Raw genomic sequence first — 22,160 nt, 5'->3', positions numbered from 1 at the left:
GGCTCGAACCTGTGTCCCCTGCATTGGCAGGCAGGATTCTTAACCACTGTGACACGAGAGAAATCCTACAATACACATTTTTTTGTTTGTTTGTTTTTTTTTTTGCGGTACACAGGCCTCTCACTGTTGTGGCCTCTCCCGTGGCAGAGCACAGGCTCCGGACGCACAGGCTCAGTGGCCATGGCTCACGGGCCCAGCTGCTCCGCAGCATGTGGGATCTTCCCAGACCGGGGCACGAACCCGTGTCCCCTGCATTGGCAGATGGACTCTCAACCACTGCACCACCAGGGAAGCCCTACAATACACATTTTTAACTTAATAGTCTACTTTCAAATAATATTATAACAGTTTACATGTAATTTAAGAACCTTAAAACAGTATACTTCCATTCTCCCCCTGTCCTTTGTCCTACTGTTGTCATACATTTTACTTCTACATATAGCACATAATACACTGATATTATTTACTTTAAATACTCAATTATCTTTTATAGAAATTAAAAATGAGAAAAGAAGTCTCTTACATTTACCCACATATTTACTACTCCTGGCACTCTTCACTCCCTTATTGTCCAAGTTTCTCTATGGTATTTTTCTGCCACGTGAAGAACCTCCTTTAACATTTCTTGCAGTGCAGGTCTGTTGACAATGACTTCTTTCACTTTTTATTTGTCTGAAGAAATTTTAATTTTGCCTTTATTTTTGAAGGATATTTTCACTGGATACAGATATTGAGGTTGAAGAAAATTTTCCTTCATTACTTTAAAAATGTCATTCCAGGGCTTCCCTGGTGGCACAGTGGTTGAGAGTCCGCCTGCCGATGCAGGGGACGCGGGTTTGTGCCCCGGTCCAGGAAGATCCCACATGCCGCGGAGCGGCTGGGCCCGTGAGCCATGGCCGCTGGTCCTGTGCGTCCGGAGCCTGTGCTCCGCAATGGGAGAGGCCACAGCAGTGAGAGGCCCACGTACTGCAAAAAACCGCCCCCCCTCAAAAAAATGAAAAAAAAAAAGTCATTCCATTATCTTCTGGTTCATGTTGTTTCTTACAAGAAGTCTTCCGTAATCACTTTTTTCTTTTACATAATGTGTCTTTCTTCTTTAGCTAATTTTAAACTTTTCTTTGTATCACTTGTTTTGAGTAATTATCATGACGCACCTTTGTGTGGTTTTGTTTGCGTCTATTATGCTTGAGGTTCATTGAGCTTCCTGGAACTCTGAGTTTATTGTTTTCATCAAAACTGAAAAAAAATTGGCTATAATCTCATTAAATATTTTTTCTCTCTCTCCTCCCTCCTCTCCTTCTAGGATTCTAATTACACGTATGTTAGTCCTCTTGATATTGTGCTATGGGTCCTCGAGGTTTTGTCAACCTTTTTCAGTCTCTTTCCTTTCTATGCTTCATAATAGATAGTTTTTATTGCTATGCCTTTGAGTTCATTGATCATTTGTGCTGTAGTGTCTAATATCCTTTTAATCCTATCAGTGAAATTGTCATTCCAGGTATTATATCTTTCACCTCTAGATATTCCCTTTCATTCATTCTTTTTATATCTTCCATTTCTCTCCTCATTTAGTTCAAGTCTTCCTTTAAATTCATGAGCATACTTATAACTTTTATAATGTCTATCTTAAGGTTCTCATCTGCTAATTCCATCATATCGTCATTTTTGAGTTTGTTTCTGTTAACTAATTTTTCTCTTGGTTATGGGTTACATTTTTCCTGATTCTCAACATGTCTAGTATTTTTTTTAACATCTTTATTAGAGTATAATTGCTTTACAATGGTGTGTTAGTTTCTGCTTTATAACAAAGTGAATCAGTTATACATGTCATATGTCCCCATATCTCTTCCCTCTTGCATCTCCCTCCCTCCCACCCTCCCTATCCCACCCCTCTAGGTGGTCACAAAGCACCGAACTGATCTCCCGCTGCTATGCAGCTGCTTCCCACTAGCTATCTATTTTAAGTTTGGTAGTGTATATATGTCCATGCCACTCTCTTACTTTGTCACAGTTTACCCTTCCCCCTCCCCCTATCCTCAGGACCATTCTCCAGTAGGTCTGCATCTTTATTCCTGTCTTGCCCCTAGGCTTTTCTGATTTTTTTTTTTTTTAGATTCCATATATATGTGTTAGCATACGGTATTTGTTTTTCTCTTTCTGACTTACTTCACTCTGTATGACAGTCTCTAGGTCCATCCACCTCACTACAAATAACTCAGTTTCGTTCTTTTTTATGGCTGAGTAATATTCCATTGTATATATGTGCCACATCTTCTTTATCCATTCATCTGTTGATGGACACTTAGGTTGCCTCCATGTCCTGGAGCTGCAATGAACATTTTGGTACATGACTCTTTTTGAATTATGGTTTTCTCAGGGTATATGCCCAGTAGTGGGATTGCTGGGTCGTATGGTAGTTCTCTTTTTAGTTCTTTAAGGAACCTCCATACTGTTCTCCATAGTGGCTGTATCAATTTACATTCCCACCTGTCTAGTATTTTTTTTGATAGGATGCTAGATATTGTGAATGTTACATTGTTGGGTGTCAGATTTTGTTGTCTTTTTTAAAAGAGGGTTGAAGTTTACTTTGACAGGTTAATTTTCCTGTATATCAGGTTGATCCTGATAAGGCTTAAAAAGAAATGGTTTTGTTTAAAAGTTTTTACTGAGGTTTAACATACATACATAAAAGTACACATATCATTTGTGTACAGCTTGATAAATTGCCATGTACTTGGCACTCAGATCAAAAGCCAGCACATTACCAGTATCACAGAAGCTCTGTCTTGTGTTCCTCAAGGCTTGATTTTAAGCTGTGTTAGGGCAGGGCTAAAATCATCTTTACTCTAGAGCTAATTTAGACTACTGCACCAAGGCATGGCCTCTGTGGGTCTCTAATGATTGCCTGAGTGACCAACAAGATCTTACCCTGGCTGGCTGGAGCCTGAATGGCTCCTACTCTTAGGAGCTCCCCTCTACACACGGGCACATCAGCCTACACAAGATTAGTGAAGAGGACTCAATTCAGATTTTTGCTGAGTAGCTCCCTCCTATCTGGTACTCTGACCTGCAAATTTAAACCACCTCTCCCTCAAACTCAGATCTCTACCCACTTGATTCAGCAAGATTGTGTGCTTTGCTGGGGAGTCCCCTCTGGCAACAGGGTCCAGAAAATGCCTCAAGGCAGAAAGCCAGAGGGATCATAGGCCTCATCTCAGTTGCTTCCTTTCTCTCAGGGATTATATTCCTGCACTACTTGTTGTCCAATACGTGAAAACAGCTGTTTTCATATTTGCCCAGATTTTTATTTGTAAATGGAGGGAGGAGAAATTCAGTTCCAATTATTCCATCATGGCTAGAAGCAGAACAAAGGCCTCTTTTAATAAAAATTTCCAGCATGGATGCCATGTTTTGCAAGATTTCATCTACCAAAATAACCCAATCCATATGTCCCTTCCATCCTTCCATCTATCTATTCAGTGGCTGCTACATCCCTCGGAAACAAAGATGAATAAAACTTGATTCCTGCCCTCAAAGAACTCACAATTAAAAGAGAAAGCCAGAAATGTGTAATAAATTATACCACTGGATGGTAAGTATAATTTTATAAGCAATATAAGGGTTTGTGAGGACAAAGAGAAAGGTATGGTCAAATCTACTTGGAGAGGTCAGGGAAGGTTTTTACAGACTTAGGTTTAGCCGAAGTTTTGAAAAATGAGTTTCATTTTTCATTAGTGATCAACAGATGGGGTAGGACATTTGGGACAAAAGAAACTGTATGCAAAGTATGAAGTTATGAAACAACATGTAAGCTTGGGAGAACTACTAATGCCAAACACCTATAACATAGGGTTTGAAGCAAGGACAGGAAAGAGCTAAAGTTATGGGAAAAAAATGGGAGGATCCTATCATAAAGGAGGGCCCTGCATGCCATGCTAACCATCATTTGCATCCGTAATTCATCATCATTGACTACCACCTATAGAGCTCATAGGATAACTGCTTTATACATATTATATTCATTACATTTAATTCTCACAACCACATCTTATAAGGAAACTAAGACTCAGAGAGCTTACATAATTTTGCCCAAGATCACATGATTAGTAAGTGAAGAAGCCAGAATTTAAACAAAGGTCTGATTCCAAAGCCAACAAAAGGAACTTGCCTCTAATCTATAGGCACTGGGAAGTTATAGAAGGATGTTTTTGTCTTCAGAACTTGTTTTTTGTTTTTAAAATTATATTCATCGATGAAATGGTTTTCAGTAGGAAGAAATAAAGTTAAATTTATGTTTTGGAAAGGGCTCTCTAGTACATGAGGAAGAAGGGCTGGAGTCTGAAGAGCCAGTTCAGAGGCTGCTGGAAACAGTACAGGAGAGAAATAAGAGCTTGGATTAGGTGGTGTTTAGGAGGGATGGAGACAAGGATTTGGGAAAGTTTAAGAAGTGGAATCTGTCAGATGCAGTAAACAAGTAGCTTTGGCAAAAGGGGAGATTGTGAGGTCAACTGTGGACATGCTGATACACTGAAAGGACCTGGTTCTGTACCACGAGCAGAGGATGCAAAGGTGTACCGGACAAGATTTCCCCTCTCAAGGACTTGACAGCTCATGTAGCCTCAATGAAGGCAAGCGCCTTTCAACACTAGATGGTGTGGACATCATCAGCGCCCTGTGCTTCAGCCCCAACAGATACTGGCTCTGCTGCCACAGGCCCAGCATCCAGATCTGGGACTTGAAGGGCAGGGTCACTGTAGATGAACTGAAGCAACAAGTTATCAGTACCAGCAGCAAGGCACGGCTGCCCCAGTGTGACTCTCTGGCTTCGTCTGCTGTTGGCCAGACTCTGCTGGCTACACAGACAATCTGGAATGAGTGTGGCAGGTAACCACAGACACCCACTAGAGATATATGGCAGAGCTTTAAAAATAAAAAACTGGTTTTCTGAGTTAAAAAAAATCAAATCTATGAATTCCACTGAAACACAATAAGTACTATATGGACCATATTCCCTCCTCACTACTATCTTGGAATCTTTGATGAGTCTAAAGCCCCATTCTGGAAACAACTGCTGTGGAACATTCTCAACCCTCCACAAACCAGCTTGCAAATGGGAGGTCCTTTCCATGTGGGCTGAGAACTGTTAGGACATGGAGGGAACCAACTGTCCTCTAACTCTGGCTGTAATTATTGACAATGATTTTATTAAGAACAAAGGCAGCACCATTTATCAAACACTGACAACAAGTGAGCACGGTGTCAAGCACTGACGAACACCCCCATCTCAGTTACCTGCCACAACGATCGATCTAATGACAGGCCTAGCAGTCCTCTTTTGAGGATGGGAAACTGAAGCTCAGAGAGGGAAAATACCTTGCTCAAGTTTCCTTGGTTCCCTGAGGCTACCTAACTGATCAGCTGAAAGGCATCTTGGAATGTGCCATCTTCAGGAAGCCTTCATTACCCTCTCCCTGGGCTCCTCTGCGTCTGATTCCTATTTTCTTTGTGGCCCCTGTTATGCTATGCCCTGAGATATATGTGATTCACATGTCTGTTTCCCCCACTGGAATATGCTCTTTGAAGGAAAGGACTAGATCTGCTTCATCTTTGCTGTTCGATGCCCAGCCCTGGCTCAGAGCACTGCATACGGGACAGTCAGTCCATTCCATGGTCTCTGAGCCATCAAGTCACTCATCTCGGGCTGCCTGGGGCCCCTGGCCATTCCTTGTACTTCAAATACCCCAGGCTCACTTGCCACATTTATTCAGCACTTGCAAGGTCCATACCTAAGACACCCATGACTTACAGGGAGAACTTTTCCACTGAAAGGGAACCGGAATAGAAAGCTCAAATTCCTTGGACCAAAAAGAACTCAAATTGCAGCCCAGAGGCCCTGAGACACCAACCACGTACCCTGTCCTGACATGATCAACAGCAAACCTCATAGGGTCTGGCACTTTTATTTCTCCTACGCTGTCATCTCTCTCTGCCTCAGAGTGGGACCGTGTACACGGATTGGAGACAGCACGGGCTGGGTGTCATCCAGACTAGGCTCCAATCACGGCTCTGCCCCCGCCAGCCGTATGATCTGTGGCAAGACACGTGCTCCCTGAGGTTCTTTTCTCCCTCACCTACTCCATGGGGCTAGGATGCCAACTGAATGAGACCCCGAATGCAGAAGGCACCTAGGGGGCGGCAGGGCTCGGGGGGGTCTGTGGAGTGACAGAGCTGGGTTCACTTCTTGGCTCCCCCTCTTTTTAGCTCTGTGGGTAAAGTGAGGATAAGAAAAATCCCTTCCTCAGAGCTGTGTGAAGAGTAAATGGGAAGTCAGTGATGAGTGTTTAACGCATAGAAGTCAATGAATCGTAGCCACTGTTTAATTATGGCACAAAGGACCCCCCAAATCTCACAGTGAGTTAAGAGCAGAGGAGTCTGAAACCCTGCTGCAAACCATCCACCAACAAGCAGCAATCTCCCCAGACAGCTAACCCCCAGGTGCCACTGGGACTCCTGGCAGGAATGCAGTGGCAGTGGCCACCTGCCACCACGCAAGCCCAGCCCCGCATCAGCACACACGGCCAGGAACACCCACTCCTTCCAGCCTGTAAGCCAGTGTGACTTTACAGACTTTCTTGCAAGCAGAGTTTTGGAGGCCAAACCACAAACATCAGAACTGTACTTCCCAGGGAACCCCGACCCTCCTCATTCGTATAAACAATGGGGGAGGCTGGGTCTACTTCGAACAGCCACCCACAAGGCAGCTCTGAGTGGCAACATGAGACAGGTGTGTGGTCAGATGTCAGCGTGGCAAATGTGGCAGCCAGTTGCTTTTCGCTAAATAGGCCCACCTTCCGTCTAGACCTGAGGTAACTAAGAAGGATTTAGGGCACGTGGAGCCACATTCAGAGCACTGGCAGCAGATACCCTGCTGCGTGGGAAACAGCTGCGTTTGACGATGGCACAGGAAAAACAGTGTAGGCCTGAAGTGCCCCAAATTGCTCACACTGAAGCCCTTCCACCCGCCTTCAGTGGGGTTACCCCGGGAGGCCGTCCTGCTCTCTGGACACAGCAATGGCAATGAGGATGGCAAGACCCCCAGGCTCCACAGAAAGAGGGGCCGCCTAGACCCTGGGGTCACTTCCGATGAGGGTTACGAGAGCAAAACAAGACTAAAAAAATGAACCACCTCCCAACTTCCTTCACCGAGACAAAGGTTCCAGAGGTAACAGAAACCACCCGCAGTTCTTAGGCTACAGGAAAACCACAGCTGTATCCAGCCCTTCTCCTCCCCAAAGGCACGTTCACTGCATGAGCTCCGGGGAGTCAGAACTCAAGAGCTCATTACCCACCACGTCATTTGGGAGGCTCTGGAGGTCATCAAAGGGGGTTTCCAGGGTGTTGGTGTCCACGTTCAGAATCACGACATCATCCAGGGCCATGTTTCTGACTTTCTGCAAGTAAGAAAAAAATCCAGAAGAGAAAATCATTGAAGCCCCACGAAGACACAGATACTTCTCTGGCTTTCTCTGGGAAAGGGGAGTAAGGAAGAAAAGTGACATCTGACCAAGGTATACTCCGTGGCAGGCTCAGTGGCGGGCAGTTCACATGTTTGAGGCCATTTAACTGTGACAAAAACTCTGTGAGCTTGTATGGTCATCCCCAAGCCCCAGGAGTGGAAAGGGTTTCAGAGACTAAGTTAACATGCCCTAGGTCACACAGCTAGGGGGAGAGATCTTTATACCCCAACATTATTTCTTTTCCTATATTTTCAAATTAAAAAAAAAAAGAAGAAGAAGAAGAAGAAGCTGAAGTCTAAACCTCTGGCTCCAGGAACTCTGATATACAGCTAGGGTCTTATGACAGCCCCACTCAATCCATCCCCTCTCATTTACCAAAGACTACTTGCCCATCTCCTTCGGATCTTGGCATTTCTGGGTATGGAATACGTTGTATAGCCTAGTGTTAACACATTAACATTTCTCTTTAACATTAAGTAGAAAGGTCACACTTTCAAATTGGTTCCATTTTCCATAGAAATCCAGCTAGTGAATCATGGCTCCGAGGCTCTGGCCATAACCCGTTATTCTACTGGTACAGTACTAGGAAGGGTAAGGGAGACTTGTGCCTACTAGGTGTTCGTGTTTGGTCTCACCAAACATGAGAAAAGAAGAGCCCACCATCTGGGAGCAACTGTCCATCGTCTGTAGAAGTATAAGACTGTATGTAAGCTAGTTTTCAATCACACTGTTTACCCACTGCTAGAATCCATCTCTGCTTTCCTCCTGCCTACCTAACACTTCCAATCTCATTCAATCCTCTTACCCCATCATATATCAAAGCTCATTTCTTTAGAGTCTAGAACTTTCATTTTGTCCTGATTAAGCAGAAAGACCCTATAATTTGTGGTCCAAACTGGGACAGCTGTGGATGTGAACGAGCATATTACACCAGGGCAGCAGCGTAAGGCGGGCTAAGTGGTCACCCTATGTAGAAGGGGTCAGTTTCATTATTAGCCTCCCTCTGAGCTACTGGGTACGACTGTGCAGGGGTGCACTGCCTAAGCACGCCCAGCCAGCCAAAGTGAGGCTGAGATCTGCCAACCCATGTGCTTGCTGAGTGGCCACAGTTGAAGGCGGGGGTGGGTGCTGGTGGAGGGAGGGAATTAGGACACCTTTTCCTAATTCATCCAAGAGCACCGTATAGGTTAGCAATGGAGCTGGACGTCCCGATGGCTGCTTAAGCCTAAGTTTGCTAATGCCCTGGAAATGGACAACAATTAAAGTGTAGTAGATGCCTACTAGTGCTTGCCCTATGTTTTACTTACTAATTCTCATTTAATTCTTATCAAATCCTGCAAAGTGCACACTATTACCTTCATTTTAGGTAACTTGAGGAAAATGAGGTTCAGAGAGGTGAGGTGAGTGGCAGAGGTGACGCAGCACTGGCCACCCACCTCCACAGCTCATATTCTTGCACTGCACCTCAACCTCTTCGTCATCAGACACCCCCAGTGAAACTGACCTCTGCCACCCTTGTCGCTCTGAGCCCTAGCACCCCTTTGCCTGCCTGCCTCCCCCCCCCTGCTGGCTCCAGAAGCCCCCTCCCTCAGGGGCTCATCAGTTTGGTTCAGCACTGCATAATAACCAGCACCCAACAAAATGACTGGCACTTGGTAAGGGCTCGTTAATATTGGTTGATGTTTGTTGTCTCAAATCCCAGCCTCTAGGACAGAATTTCGTACCTAAGGAAAATTCTTCCCAGCAGGAGGGTTGGAACCATGCTGGTCAGAAGCCTCCTAGGGTTGAAATAACACTTCCCAGAGGGCAGGATCCTGGAACCCTTCCGCTCAACAAGACCAGGAGCCTCAAATTTCTTCTGCTGTTGACTTTTCCAGCGGCTAGTCAGTCCACAAACCTATCAATCAATTCATACATTTACTAAATGCTTCCTGTGGGCTGAGAGCCGCAGGGGAGGGACAGGTTTGCCTACTTAGAAGTTTATTCTTTCCTCCAAATCCCAAAACTGATATTAACTGACTGCTTTATTCACAGGGTAAAATGCTATCAGCAAACAGCACTGATAACTAGTGTTTTACAAAGCACAATCCCATTTTACAGTTGAGAACATTAAGACTCATGATGAATTGTCCAGGGCTCCTTAGCTGCCTCACTTTGCAGTCCAACAGGTTAAATACTTCGCAGTGTACGAGCAGGAAGTTACAAAACAGCCTCAACAAGAACCTTTTTCACTTACATCACACTTCAGAGCTCTCAAGTACTTTCACACAGATTCTTTCATTTTCAACAGTAGCTGGAGGTGAGTGATCACCATTTCAGAGATGAAAAACTGAGGTGAAGTGGCTTGCCCAAGGTTATGTGGCTACTAACTGGCCTCTTTATCTGTAAAATCGAGAAGATAACTGTGACTGCTCACCTCACCCCAGCCCTCTTCCCTGGGGCTGCTGTGCGAATTAGGGGTGGTGTGTGCACAGCACTGGGCACACAGTAGGCCTTACAGTCGCTATTATTATTGCTTTTATAATATACACGTCACCCACGGCCAGTCTGGAAACTGTAGCGGCAGTGGCCTAAGGGCAAAAATCCTCTGGCCCCTGTTGGTAACTGCTGGGCTCTCACTTCAAAGGCTGAGACTGGCACTGGACACGGAATCGGAGAAGGGGCCACGAGGGGCTCTGGAACTCAGCCGGTGACTCCAGGCCTTGAGGACTGAGCTGAGGGTCGCTGCACCTCACAATCGCCAATTTTGCCTCATCTGACCTCCAAAGAGCTCCAGAGAGCCCCAAACAGATGCGGGCAAGGGGCCCGGCCATTGGAGAGAAGCCTCGGGCTGAAAGGCCCAGAGACAGGGCTGTTGATTCTGGACCAGAATTGGGTGTTGTTTCTGCGTTCCCAGTGCGGGCCCAGTGACACAGACCAGCCCTTGTGGGCTCTCCACGGCTGGGCTGGAATGGGCTTTTGATTTCTTCCCACTCCTGGTTGGAGGACTTGCCGCTTAAGCTGTGTGGAGTGTTTACTTTTTGAACAATGGCAGCAGGCTGAAGAAGAGGAAAAAACCTGGCTCTTTCTTCTGACTTAGCAGGCCAGGGTCCCCTTAGTAACCAAAATGCCCGTGCACCAGGCTCCAGGAGGAGCTGGGTCGGCACAGTTTCCTCTCATAGGACAATGCTGCCCTCCTGGTGGTAAGGCCTCTTCCAAAGGGGCTGGCATGGACTCAAGGGCCTTCCTGAAGCTCATGTTCCCAAGGAAAGAATCGGAGGCCAGCTTGGCCGGATGGTGCCCTATCCCTGAAAGGCTCAAGGAAACAAGAGGAATGAAGAAAGGCAAAAAACAAAACAAAACCCCTCAAACTGGGGGATGGAGTGGGCGGTGCTGATGGAGAAGGAAACTGGGCCATTACTGGGTGACCGCATTTAACCCTGACCATGCTGTGAGGGAGGTATCACCAGCTCTGTGGTAAGGAGGAGGCTCAGAGAGGTCAAAGAAACTGGTCCAAATCACACAGCTAGGGAGCGGCAGAGTTGACGTTTGAACCCAGTCTGACTCTTCTGAAGATGTCCTCAAACCAGTTGCTCAGACTTCAGAACAAGTATCTATGTAGGGCATGCAGCTACACCAACACTCTGAGGGCTTGCTTTCTCTTATGCAAAATGACATGTCTTTTGTATCATAAAAATTACATATGTAAAAAAAAATGGGAAAGACAAAAAAGTTCAAAGAAGAAAACTGTGGTTATCCTAATCCCTACCTGGAGATAATGTTTTGGTGTATTTCCTTCCACAACCCTCTGCCCCAATCCCTACTTTTTAAAACACAGTTGAAACAATTCGTAATGTTTCTTTCTGATTTTCTCATTTATTACAATATAAGCAATATTTCACTTCATTAAAAGCTTTGTAAAGATCATTGCTAATTGCTACAAAATGTTCTACTTCATAGAAACAAACCCAACCAAGCCCCTTTTGTTGGCTATTTCCAGTTTTTGAGAAATTATTATAAATAATATTGTTGTGAAATCTGTAGGCATAAAGCCTTGTGCTTTAGGATGGATTCCTAGAAGTGGAATTTCCTTTCCACTTCTTAAAGAATGTCCCTCTCAAATTCGACTTTGAGAGAGATATCTTTACTTCCAATTATTTTAAAGTCATTTTATCCACAGCTTGTGTTTCCTACTCTAAGTGAAGAAAAATCAGCAAAGACACGAGCAGATGTCAAAATAGTCCTCCAAAAACCCTACCCAATTAAAACACTTACTAGTACCGCAGCACACCGAGACAGCTCTCCGGTAGCTCGTCCCACCAACACATTCCCTCTCTTTTTAGTTACAACATATGCCAAAGCTCCTGCCAGCTGCAAACCCTCCCCCCACCAGACTCTATAGGCTTTTTCTCAGAATGAAAAAAAAAAAAAAAATGATACTGACATGCACACCGGCTTTCCAAATGGCATTTCTTACACAGAGAAACACACAAAAATGGCATCTTCCCATAAATATTATTAATCAAAAATGTCTTTCCCTTTATACTTTGTCACGGACAGACTTAGTCTGACCTCTGCCTTTCGGGACAAGAAAGGAAAAAACAGAATGGGAGGTGGTCAGGGCGGCTGAGTGGATACAGGCTCAACCTCATAGATCTCCAGGTTTTCATCTGTAAAATGGGGATCACGATAGTACCCACCTCATAGAGTTGTCATGAGGATTCGATAAGTGAATGTACGTAGAAGAGTTAGCAAGACTGCCAGGACACCCAGAAGAGGCGTTCAACCAACAGCGGCTCTCTTGCAGTCTGTCCCGTCTCCCTCAACGTTTCTTGGAACCTCAGTGGAGCCTGGCTAACCTTACCCCAAAGGGCCCGAGGGAGCAGAAAGTTTGCCTTTCCCCATGGTAGCCTATGGTTTACTCCCACAACCAGAAAAATACGTCGATCTAGAGTCATTAATACAGGCATTCGATTCCTTCCCTGGTCTGTGGGCTTCTTGGGGCCACCAAGACAGATCTCTGTATTCTCAGCTCCTACCTCAATATTTGGCCCACAGCAGGCAATTTCTGAATGAATGCATGAATGAACAAGAGGCAGTAGAGCCTAGAGAGGAAGCCCACAGGATCCGGAAGCCAGTCTGTCTGAGTTCTCACTTAGCTCCGCCACTCACCAGCTGTGTAAACTTGGGCATTTCACTTCATCTCTCTGTGCCTCAGTTTTCTCCTCTGTATACAGTGCTTACACCTCATGCGTGTGATGAGGATTACATGGGTTAACATTTTTTTTTTTTTTTTTTTTTTTTTTTTGCTGTACGCGGGCCTCTCACTGCTGTGGCCTCTCCCGTTGCGGAGCACAGGCTCCGGACACACAGGCTCCACGGCCATGGCTCGCAGGCCCAGCCGCTCCGCGGCATGTGGGATCTTCCGGGACAGGGGCACGAACCCGTGTCCCCTGCATCGGCAGGCGGACTCTCAACCACTGCGCCACCAGGGAAGCCCCTGGGTTAACATTTTTAAAGCACGTAGGCTAGTGACTGGCACATGAGAAGCTCAAAATAAAATTTAAACAAAAATGAATGGGGGGCTTCCCTGGTGGTGCAGTGGTTAAGAATCTGCCTGCCAATGCAGGGGACACGGGTTCAAGCTCTGGTCCGGGAAGATCCCACATGCCGCAGAGCACCTAAGCCCATGCGCCACAGCTACTGAGCCTGCGCTCTAGAGCCCGCGAGCCACAACTACTGAAGCCCACTTGCCTAGAGGCTGTGCTCCGCAACAAGAGAAGCCATCGCAATGAGAAGCCCACGCACCACAACGAAGAGTAGCCCCCACTCGCTGCAACTAGAGAAAGCCCGTGCGCAGCAACGAAGACCCAATGCAGCCATAAATAAAATAAATAAATTTATTAAAAAAACAAAACACTGCAACAAAATATTTTTTTAAAAAAAGAATGGTCTTTTGAGGGTGATGGAAATATTCTATATCATTATTGGTAGTGGTTTCATGAATGTATAAAACTCAGAATTCATTGAATCATACACTTTAAATGGATGGTTTGCTGTGTATAAATTACAACACAATGAGTTGATAAACATATTAGTGTTAGGTCCAGAACACAGAATAAAGTCATAACAGACAGTGAAAAATAACAACGCATGAAGGATGGTGACCAAATGCCACACGACAAGGTAATTCTGCCCTGAACCATCACCACTGTACATTCTGATTTGCAGCTGTGTTTGGCTCCCTGTCTCCTTCCTTTTTTGTCTAGCCTAAGGTTTTTAAAACTTTTTTTTTTCTACTCATACCCTCCTAGGATAAATATAGAATCCAATGCCCATGATATACATCCCTACGTCAAAGTGGGGTCCACTTGAGGATCACTGTACCTTCGGTGTATCTTCTCGAGTCAAGAAGATTCTACTGAACCTTACTTTCTAAAGTTGGTTGTATGAAAACAATGGGTCCCCTCAACTCCTGCACTAAAATATAAAGTATCAGCTGCACTTTTTCAAACCACACCGGTCCTCTGCACCGACGGGGCTCACCCTGCCTATCTAGGGAGGGGATTGGGCAGCTAGTGACAAAAGACAGGACTTAGAACCAGGTCATAAAATGAAGAGCAAGGACTTGCACTGGTGATGTAATCCAGGGGATCCAAAGAACGGTCAGGAGCATGTGCTGTCTTCCTGGCTGAGGAAGCCGGGGGCTGGAGGTGGAGGAAAGAAGCTGGTCCTGGACCTGGAGGAGCAGGGGCCCAGATCCACCTCTGCTGCCTCAGCTGAGAACGGGGGTCCTTATCTTGTACGGGAGTTGTTGGGGGGGTGTCAGTGAGGTGGCATGCATGGAGTAAATGAGCCAGCACACGGTGGATCTCTTCTGTTGTCCTTTCACCAGGACCATCGTCAGGGCAGAGCTATGTCTTATTTGTCTCTGCATCCCCAGTGCCTGGTACAGTGCCTGACACAGGGCAAATGCTCATTAATTGGAAATGAATTAAATATTGTGGCCTCTCACCCTTCTGGGAGGCAGGCCTGGCACAGATGTCCATGTGAGCCCAAATGGACCATGTAAGCCCAACGTAAGAGTCTGCACAAGGAGGTGTCATGGGAATAACAATAATAATGGCAATGACACTAATCACATAAAATTACCATGATTAACGTGTGTAGGATTCATTCACAGTTGACACAGAAAGTAAGATAGGCATTACCATGGTAGCTTAAGATGTGGGTTCTGGAATGAGACAGCCAGATTCAAGCCTTGCCTCTGCCACAGAGTACCCTTCAGTTAGTTCTTCACTTTTGAGCCTCAGTTTTCTCATCTATAAAATGGGGATAATACTACCTATTGTCCAGCTGTGCTTGGAGGTTTAAGCGGGATAATACATGTAAAGATAATAGTACAATGAATGGGAGGCTCTGAAAAGCGAGTTTCTATCCTTGCGATTTGAAAGTAGGATTAGAGTTCCAAGACTATACGAATTTGAACAACTGATTTTCAGACCAAAGACAAAGGCTAATGACTCCACTATTATGATTCTGTGCCATTAAAAACTACCACCAACCTACTGTTTTCTCCTGGCTATGTCTCAGGGACATGAGCACATTCTCTGGAGCCAGACTGCCCGAGTCCGAATCCCAACTCCGCCAGTTATAACTGTGTTACCTTCGGCAAACCCTTTAACCTCTTTGTGCCTCAGTTTCTGCATCTGTCTGATGAGATTAAAATAGTACTGACACCCAGGACAATGGTTACTCTTGGGTCAGAGGGAGAATGACTACTAGGAGGCACAGAGGGGCTTCTGGGGGCTGGTAACGTTTTGCTTCTTGATCTTGGTGGTGGTTACGTGGCATGCCTGCCTTGTAAGAACTCATCCTGCTCTATACTTTGGATGAGTGTACCCTTCCCATAAATCTCATACTTCAGTGAAATGTTTAGGAAAAGTAAATAATGTGGATTTCACTGGATTGTTATGGTGGTTAAATGAGTTAATATACCTATAGTACTTAGAATAGTGTCTGGCATATAATAAGCACTGGGTATTGACTATTATTATTATGAAAACAACATAACAATAATTCTATGGATAAAAAGGATTCAATCTAGGATATATCTCACTGTCAGAAATTTGTTTGCAAAGGTAGACACTTCCTGGACACCTATTGCTTCTCCAATCAGTCCTGTCCCCTTCTCCAGTTGAGGAGCAAAGCAGCAATATTATTGGGTACCTTCCGAGGGACATTTGCAGTCCTGAGTCAGCCTGCTTTGGGAGAGCAGCAGAACTGAGTAGGAGTCAGACTGGGCTTTGAGTTTTATCTTCTTTAATGCCTACTTACAGGACCCAGGGCAGGTTATTTAAACACAGTTGAACCTCCGTTTCTTCCTCTATAAAATGGGGCTATGACCACATGCTACATAGGGTTGTGACAGGATTAAGTAAAAAGAAAAAAAATGGAAAACATTATTTTATACCTATGTGGCCATGTTCCCATCTGCCCAGGGTACTGGTCTTGGCTACAGGCAGGCCCGTGCTCAGCCAGGAAGACAGCGCATGCTCCTGACCGTTCTTTGGATCCCCTGGATTACATCACCAGTGCAAGTCCTTGCTCTTCATTTTATACAGGCAGGCCTTCTCCTTGCTGGAGTGACCCCTGAGGCCTGTAAGGAGTTTCCGCTCCTATGGCCACGCCAGCACTCTGACACTAGCATCTAGACCACCAAGCAAAGGGCACGGGTCTACACCGACTTCCTGCAAAGACACTGCTTCAAGAGGATGCATCATCCTCTTAAATCAGAGCATTACGAAGCCCACAGAGTGCTTTGCTTTGGCTCAGAGAAAGTCTAGTGTTCGTTTCTCTCTGAAGAAGGCACACTAATATGGTTCCTGGCATTATAGTTTATGTCTCACTTGAGTATGACTTCTTGGCAGTTTTTTTTTTTTCAAGTTTTGAAAGGTAGGGAATATGGTTAAAACAAAATCAAAAATTACATCTTCATAGTTCGTCCATCTAAACTTTACCTTAAACAACTACTGCTGGCCTTCACACAGTCACCTCTTAGGCTGCCTGTACTCCTGGTTACGTGTGGGCTGAGGCACAGCTAACTTCCCAGGGGCCTGCACGGCCCGGAACTGTGTTACACGCTCCGCATCCATCACATGCCTGACGCCCACAGTAACAAAATGAGACCTGATAGCTGATGTGCTCCTCCCGTGGCCCAGCCCTTACACGCCGTACCATTTAACGCAATCCTCACGACACCCTTGTGAAGAGACAAGGAAATGCAGGGGCAGAGAGGTGAAATAACTTGTCCAAAGTCCTATGGCTTAGCAGCAGTGGAGCTTTGCAGTTGAACCCAGATGGACACCAAAAACTCTGTATTACTCAATGCACCTTACTAATTGCTCTGGCACGTTGTTTCCATCACAAACATACTGAGCAACCGTAATTTAATAGATGTTTGTCAGGGACATACCAAGTGGCTTGATGGTTGGTCCAGACTCCATTAAAATTCTCAAGGGAGAGGGTTTCCTATGGAATATTGTACCCATTGGATGGATGAAGTCACTGAGGCTAAAGAGATTAAACAGTCTGCCCATGTTCTCACATGTTTGTGAGAGAAAGGATTTGAATCTGGGTTCTCCATGCCAACGTTCTTTCTTTCCACTATACAGCCCACAACAAATGTACTCAAATGCATGCGCATGTATATGAGGACATAACAAAGAACAGCACGGGGAGCTGCTGGCCTCCTAGGAGGAAGGGAAAGAGAAATCAGAAGGAAAGTGGAAAGGACAAGAAGAGGAAAGGCAAATATGCAGGTAGTCTAAACTCTCTATTCCCTCCTGAAATCTCAGATACACACAGAGGGAAGAGTGACATTTTCCTTCCCCTCCTCTGGCCCCAAAGGTCACTGAGCTGCCAAGCAGTTGATAAACGTAGTGGCTTTTCTTTGGAGCCAGGAGTCACTGATTTGCTCCTTCCTGCTCTGCAAAATTAAAAATCTAAGCCTGACAGTTCAGAGGACCCCTGAAAACACTGCTGGGATTTCCCAGTGTGCTTTAAACAGAAACAGAAGCTTGGCAGGGGAGGGAAGTGGTGTAAGCACCTCACAGGTCAGGCCAAATCCACTCCTCACAAGGTAGTAAGCACTGACTCTCATTAACAAGTCCAGAGATTTTCAACCCAGGTCAGCAAAGGGGCTATTTCTTCAATAGTGCTTTCCCTCCTTTCCTGACCATCCATCCACTGGACATTCATTCATTCACCCATTTAGTTAGTCATGTCAAACTGATGGATGACTAAAACATGATCTCTAAACTCAAGGGGCTCCCGGCCCACTTGTGTGTGGGAGTGTGGGTAGGGCGGGGTGGGGTAAATTATAATCAATAAGAAATTATAAATCAATAAATTATAATCAATAAGAAAAGGCATAGTCCTATGGAGTGGAAAAGATCTCAATCTGGTGGAACATCTCCATTCACACAGAGCTTGCCCAGCTGCCTCCTCAGGATGGTCATGGCCCAGAGCTGCAGAGTCCCAAGGTTGGTGTCCTGGCTTACTCACTTACTAGCCAGGTAGCTTTAGGCAAGGCCCTTTGCCTCCTCTAGCATCGGTTTCCTTCTCTGTGAGACTGGGTCTTGATCCCCACGTTCAGGATTGTTGAGAAGATTAAAAGGAGTTACGGTAGGACATGTGCTTCATAAAGGGCCAGCCACAGGGCAGAAGCTCAGTCAGTGCCAGCCAGCCTCCCTCTGAGATTTTGGTTCTGCCAGCTCTGCCAGCTCTGGGGCTCACTCTACAAGTCCAGCCAACACAGCACCACCATCCACTCTGGCCTCCACTCTGGCCCCCGAAATGGAGGGGTGAGCCCATGTACACGCCTGACACTGCTGGGGTTTTGTCCCAAATTGAAACACCCTTCCTACTGCTAGAGATTCAGTTTCCTCATGTGTAAAAAGAGGACAAGGAAGGTGTCAACACCTTTCACCACTGCTGCAAAACGCAAACGAGAGATGAGGTGGCAGAGCGCTTGGGAAGATGTGAAGATGGCCCAGACATGGGTCACCATGACGATCTCCATCTTGCAAAACCCTGCTCTTCTACGAAACCTCCCTGACTATTCCTGCTCCCACAGCAAGTGGCCTTCTTTGGTCCTAAGCAAGTACAGTGGGCAACACATACTTGGATCCTCAGTTAAAACCTGATTAGTGATGTTTCTAATTGTTTCATGTGTACCTGTCACCTTTCCCTTAAAGTAACTGGTTTAACCATACTATATTTACATATACTGCAATAACAGTCACCACTGTCATCTATAAAATATCGAGTTTGAAAACACTGTATTTTTAAATACCTGATTTCATTGGATCCTCATGGAATAGGCATTATTATTCTCATTTCACAGAAGAGAAAAATGAAGCTCTTGCTCCAAGTCCAGAGTAATAACAGAGCCAGGATTTGAGCTTTGGACTGCCAGTCCCCAAAGCCTGGGCCCCTTCTCTCTATGGAGCCCCGTCTACTTTCCTGGTTTAGCAAATACTGAGAACAGTGACCAGATCACATATTTCTTTTGTAACCTCAATACACAGACTTATCATAGGCTAGATATATAATAACAATAAGACCCTAAAGGCAGGGTCTTATTATTATTATTATTTTTTGTACACACTAAAATACTTCACACAACAAAATAATTGGGTTTGAATCCTGGTCCTGCTAATTATTAGCTGTGTGACTTTGGACAAGTTACTTAACCTTTCTGTGCCCAAATTTCATCATCTGTAACGCAAAGCCACCACTTCTATAGCACAGACTTGTTGTGAAAATTAAATAATGAGTGTAGTGCATCCAGCAGTATTTCAAAAATAGTATCCATCCAATTTGAAATGACGAAACTTGAATTTAAGAGTTTCACTTGGGGTTTAAGGGGATGTTGATTCCCTAGTCCCAAAATGGTTGGAGTCACCCTCTCATAAAATAGGGCCTTCCTTCCTCCCCCACAACTGCCACTTGCCATCATTCTTTCATCACTAAGCACAGCAAACCTGGACTCCCATCTCCACCTGCCTTTTATTTGAAATGTCAATTTTTAAAGAGTGGAGAGGTTGGAAACCCAATTTAACAAGCATGCTGAAACGTTGTTTATTGCCCCCATAAATATGGCTTAGTGAGAATTACGGACTTAATCAGAGTGAACTTATCTCCCAGTGAAAAGGAACACTTTAAATTTCAGAAATGGCACCTTCACTGTGAAAATCTCTTAACTTTTCAAACAAACTACAGGGGGTCTTAAACATATGGGCAGTAAAGGGGCAGCCATTACTGTGATTTGTCTTGCCCGAGAGCCAAGGAGCCCTAAAGGTCCATAACAACTTTAAGATCTAGGAAAAATATTTGGAAAATCATATTCAGGAGACTTGTCTCTCAAAACACCCGAAAGGTCTGCTGAGTGGGAAGTAATATCTGTATAGTTGTTTGGGGCTGCCTAAAAGAAAGGACCCTGTGGTCATTAGAACAGGGCCTGTTTAATAAGCAGCAGCACTGGGAAAGCTCACCTCTCATCCTGTTTGTTCGATTAAGCATTTAGCAATAGGCAGTATTTTGGGACCAGCTTTTCAGAAGAGAGGTGCTACATAAATCCCAAAGGTTGCTAAACAGTTTGTGTGATTTTTTTTTTTCTTTTTAAAAAACATGAGGATTGGTCCTAGGAACCCCAACTTCCTAATTTGAGGGAGGCTTCATTAAGGCTGCTCTGATCATTCCAGGAAAGGTTTTCATAAAGATGCCCCATTTTGCAGAGAATGTATCAGCCTGGCTGCCAGAGGCAGGAAAGGCAACAGATATAAAATTTTATTATTTCAATGCCCCAGTAGCAGCCAGGAGGACTTAATGAAATCGCCAAGATTTACAATCTGAAATAGCTATTGCACAGACAGATATGGTTAAGGAAGCTGTGCCTTCTGACCTTTCAACCCTTTGATCCTCACACAGCAGGTGGCCTGGAGCCCCCTCCTGGGCATCTTCCCTCTCTTCCGACACTGCTGAACCTTGATGTGCAATAAGCCTGACCCTACACAGGTGACTCTCACAGTGCTTATCACCAGCAGCTGCTGCTAATGGAATGGCCCAAATCACTTGGCCTCGAGATTCTAACTCGGAGATGGGGGGGGAGAGGGATCTGCTGTGCAGTGTCCCAACGGTGCTGAAATGATGCCCAATAGTTCAGCCCCAAGTCCAGTTGTTTGGAAATGCTTAACGATTTCATTACCAAAAACTGTCCTAGAAATGGAACTCTGGTCTCCTCCGATTTATACTTTGAGTTAGAAAAAAAATCACCTTTTAAAAATAAATCGCAAAGCTCAAAAAAAAAAAAAAAAAAAAAATCAACCCCGAAGTCCCAAATGCATCTCTCAGAACTTCCCTAAAACCATGTGCAGCAAATTTATACCAATGAAAATCAAAACAATTTTTGGAAACCTAAAATTGACTGTTTTCAGTTCCATGAAATTTCATTTAAAAAACCCCATATGCCAAAATGTCCAAATTCTCTTATTTTTAAAAATTGGGATGACTTCCAAAATCATAGCTATCTTTTTCTTCCTTTTTTTTTTTCTTCTAAAGCTAAGGATGGGTAATGTGCATATGTACTTATCAAGCTTCATAATTTAACCCGTTCGGTCAGCACAAAATACTTTCAATAAAATGCTGAAGAGGCAGGATATAAATTTATTACCACTGCATCTTTTAAAACAATTGACTCCCAGGCACCAGGGTTTAACAGATATTCTGTTTGGTTAAGGACGTGTCCAGGAGTCTAGGCAGCCCCAGTCTGAAGCTTTTAGTTTTTGTCAGATATTTGGGTTTATGGAGGAAAGGATTTTAGGCAGGGCACATAAACCATTCTGTGGGATGTTGATAACGTCCAACTTAACTGCCACTGTTGATCATACTTAGGAAAAGCCCTGAGCCCATGCCTTTGTTTCTAAACAAAAATAGTACAGTGGCCCCATTCCTTACCTGCAATGGCCTGAGCTTAGGTCAAAAATGTCTGAGCCCAACGGGCAAAGAAAAACCCCACTTCTTTTGTAGCCTAAATGGCATATATTTTAAATATTCAACTTTAAATTCATTTTGAAATCAGCTGAGAATCAGACAGTATGTAGAGAGAGGTTTATAGGCTCCAATTTTAGTCACTTTTCTCTATGGATGTTTAAGTTTAGTACGGAGAGCAGTTTATGGAGAAATCAGTTTAGTAAAGGGAAAAAAAAGGAATAGTTACTATATCACAGTTTGACCACTTTGTATAAAATTATTATTAAGCTCTCTTCTTCAGAGATGCCTATTGGAAATACTTTATTAATAATAATAGCTACCATTGGGTGAGGGCCTACTAATGTGCATGGAACTTTAGCCATATTATTTCTAATTGTCATCACTTTGAGTCAGGTGACCCCATTTTGCAGATGGAGATGTTAAGGCATACACGCACAGATGCTCAGTGACTTGCCCAAGTTACAGAGGGACAAATAGTGGAGTTGGAATTCAAACTCAGGATCACTGCCTGCCTTCTCAGCCCTTGGTCCAGCCACATTTTTCCCAACAAAAGCAAAACAAACAAAACAAAACAACAATATGCAATAATTTGTGCAGAAACTGGCAGAT

The 22,160-nt window shown here is 44.6% G+C and overlaps 1 protein-coding gene across 4 annotated transcripts in view; it reads right to left on the bottom strand.

The window, feature by feature from the left end:
* Nucleotides 1–22,160, bottom strand: part of DENND1A (DENN domain containing 1A) — a 543,444-nt gene that overhangs the window by 172,549 nt on the left and 348,735 nt on the right. For all 4 annotated transcript variants that reach the window (XM_060100633.1, XM_060100635.1, XM_060100634.1 and 1 more), the window contains exon 12: nt 7,350–7,451. In XM_060100633.1, coding sequence (XP_059956616.1) covers nt 7,350–7,451 — 102 coding nt within the window. The remainder of the gene's footprint in view (nt 1–7,349; nt 7,452–22,160) is intronic.

This window comes from Mesoplodon densirostris, chromosome 6 (genome assembly GCF_025265405.1).
Source record: "Mesoplodon densirostris isolate mMesDen1 chromosome 6, mMesDen1 primary haplotype, whole genome shotgun sequence".
In the NCBI taxonomy this organism is placed as follows: domain Eukaryota; kingdom Metazoa; phylum Chordata; class Mammalia; order Artiodactyla; family Ziphiidae; genus Mesoplodon; species Mesoplodon densirostris.
This window is presented reverse-complemented; position numbering and strand designations above follow the sequence as displayed.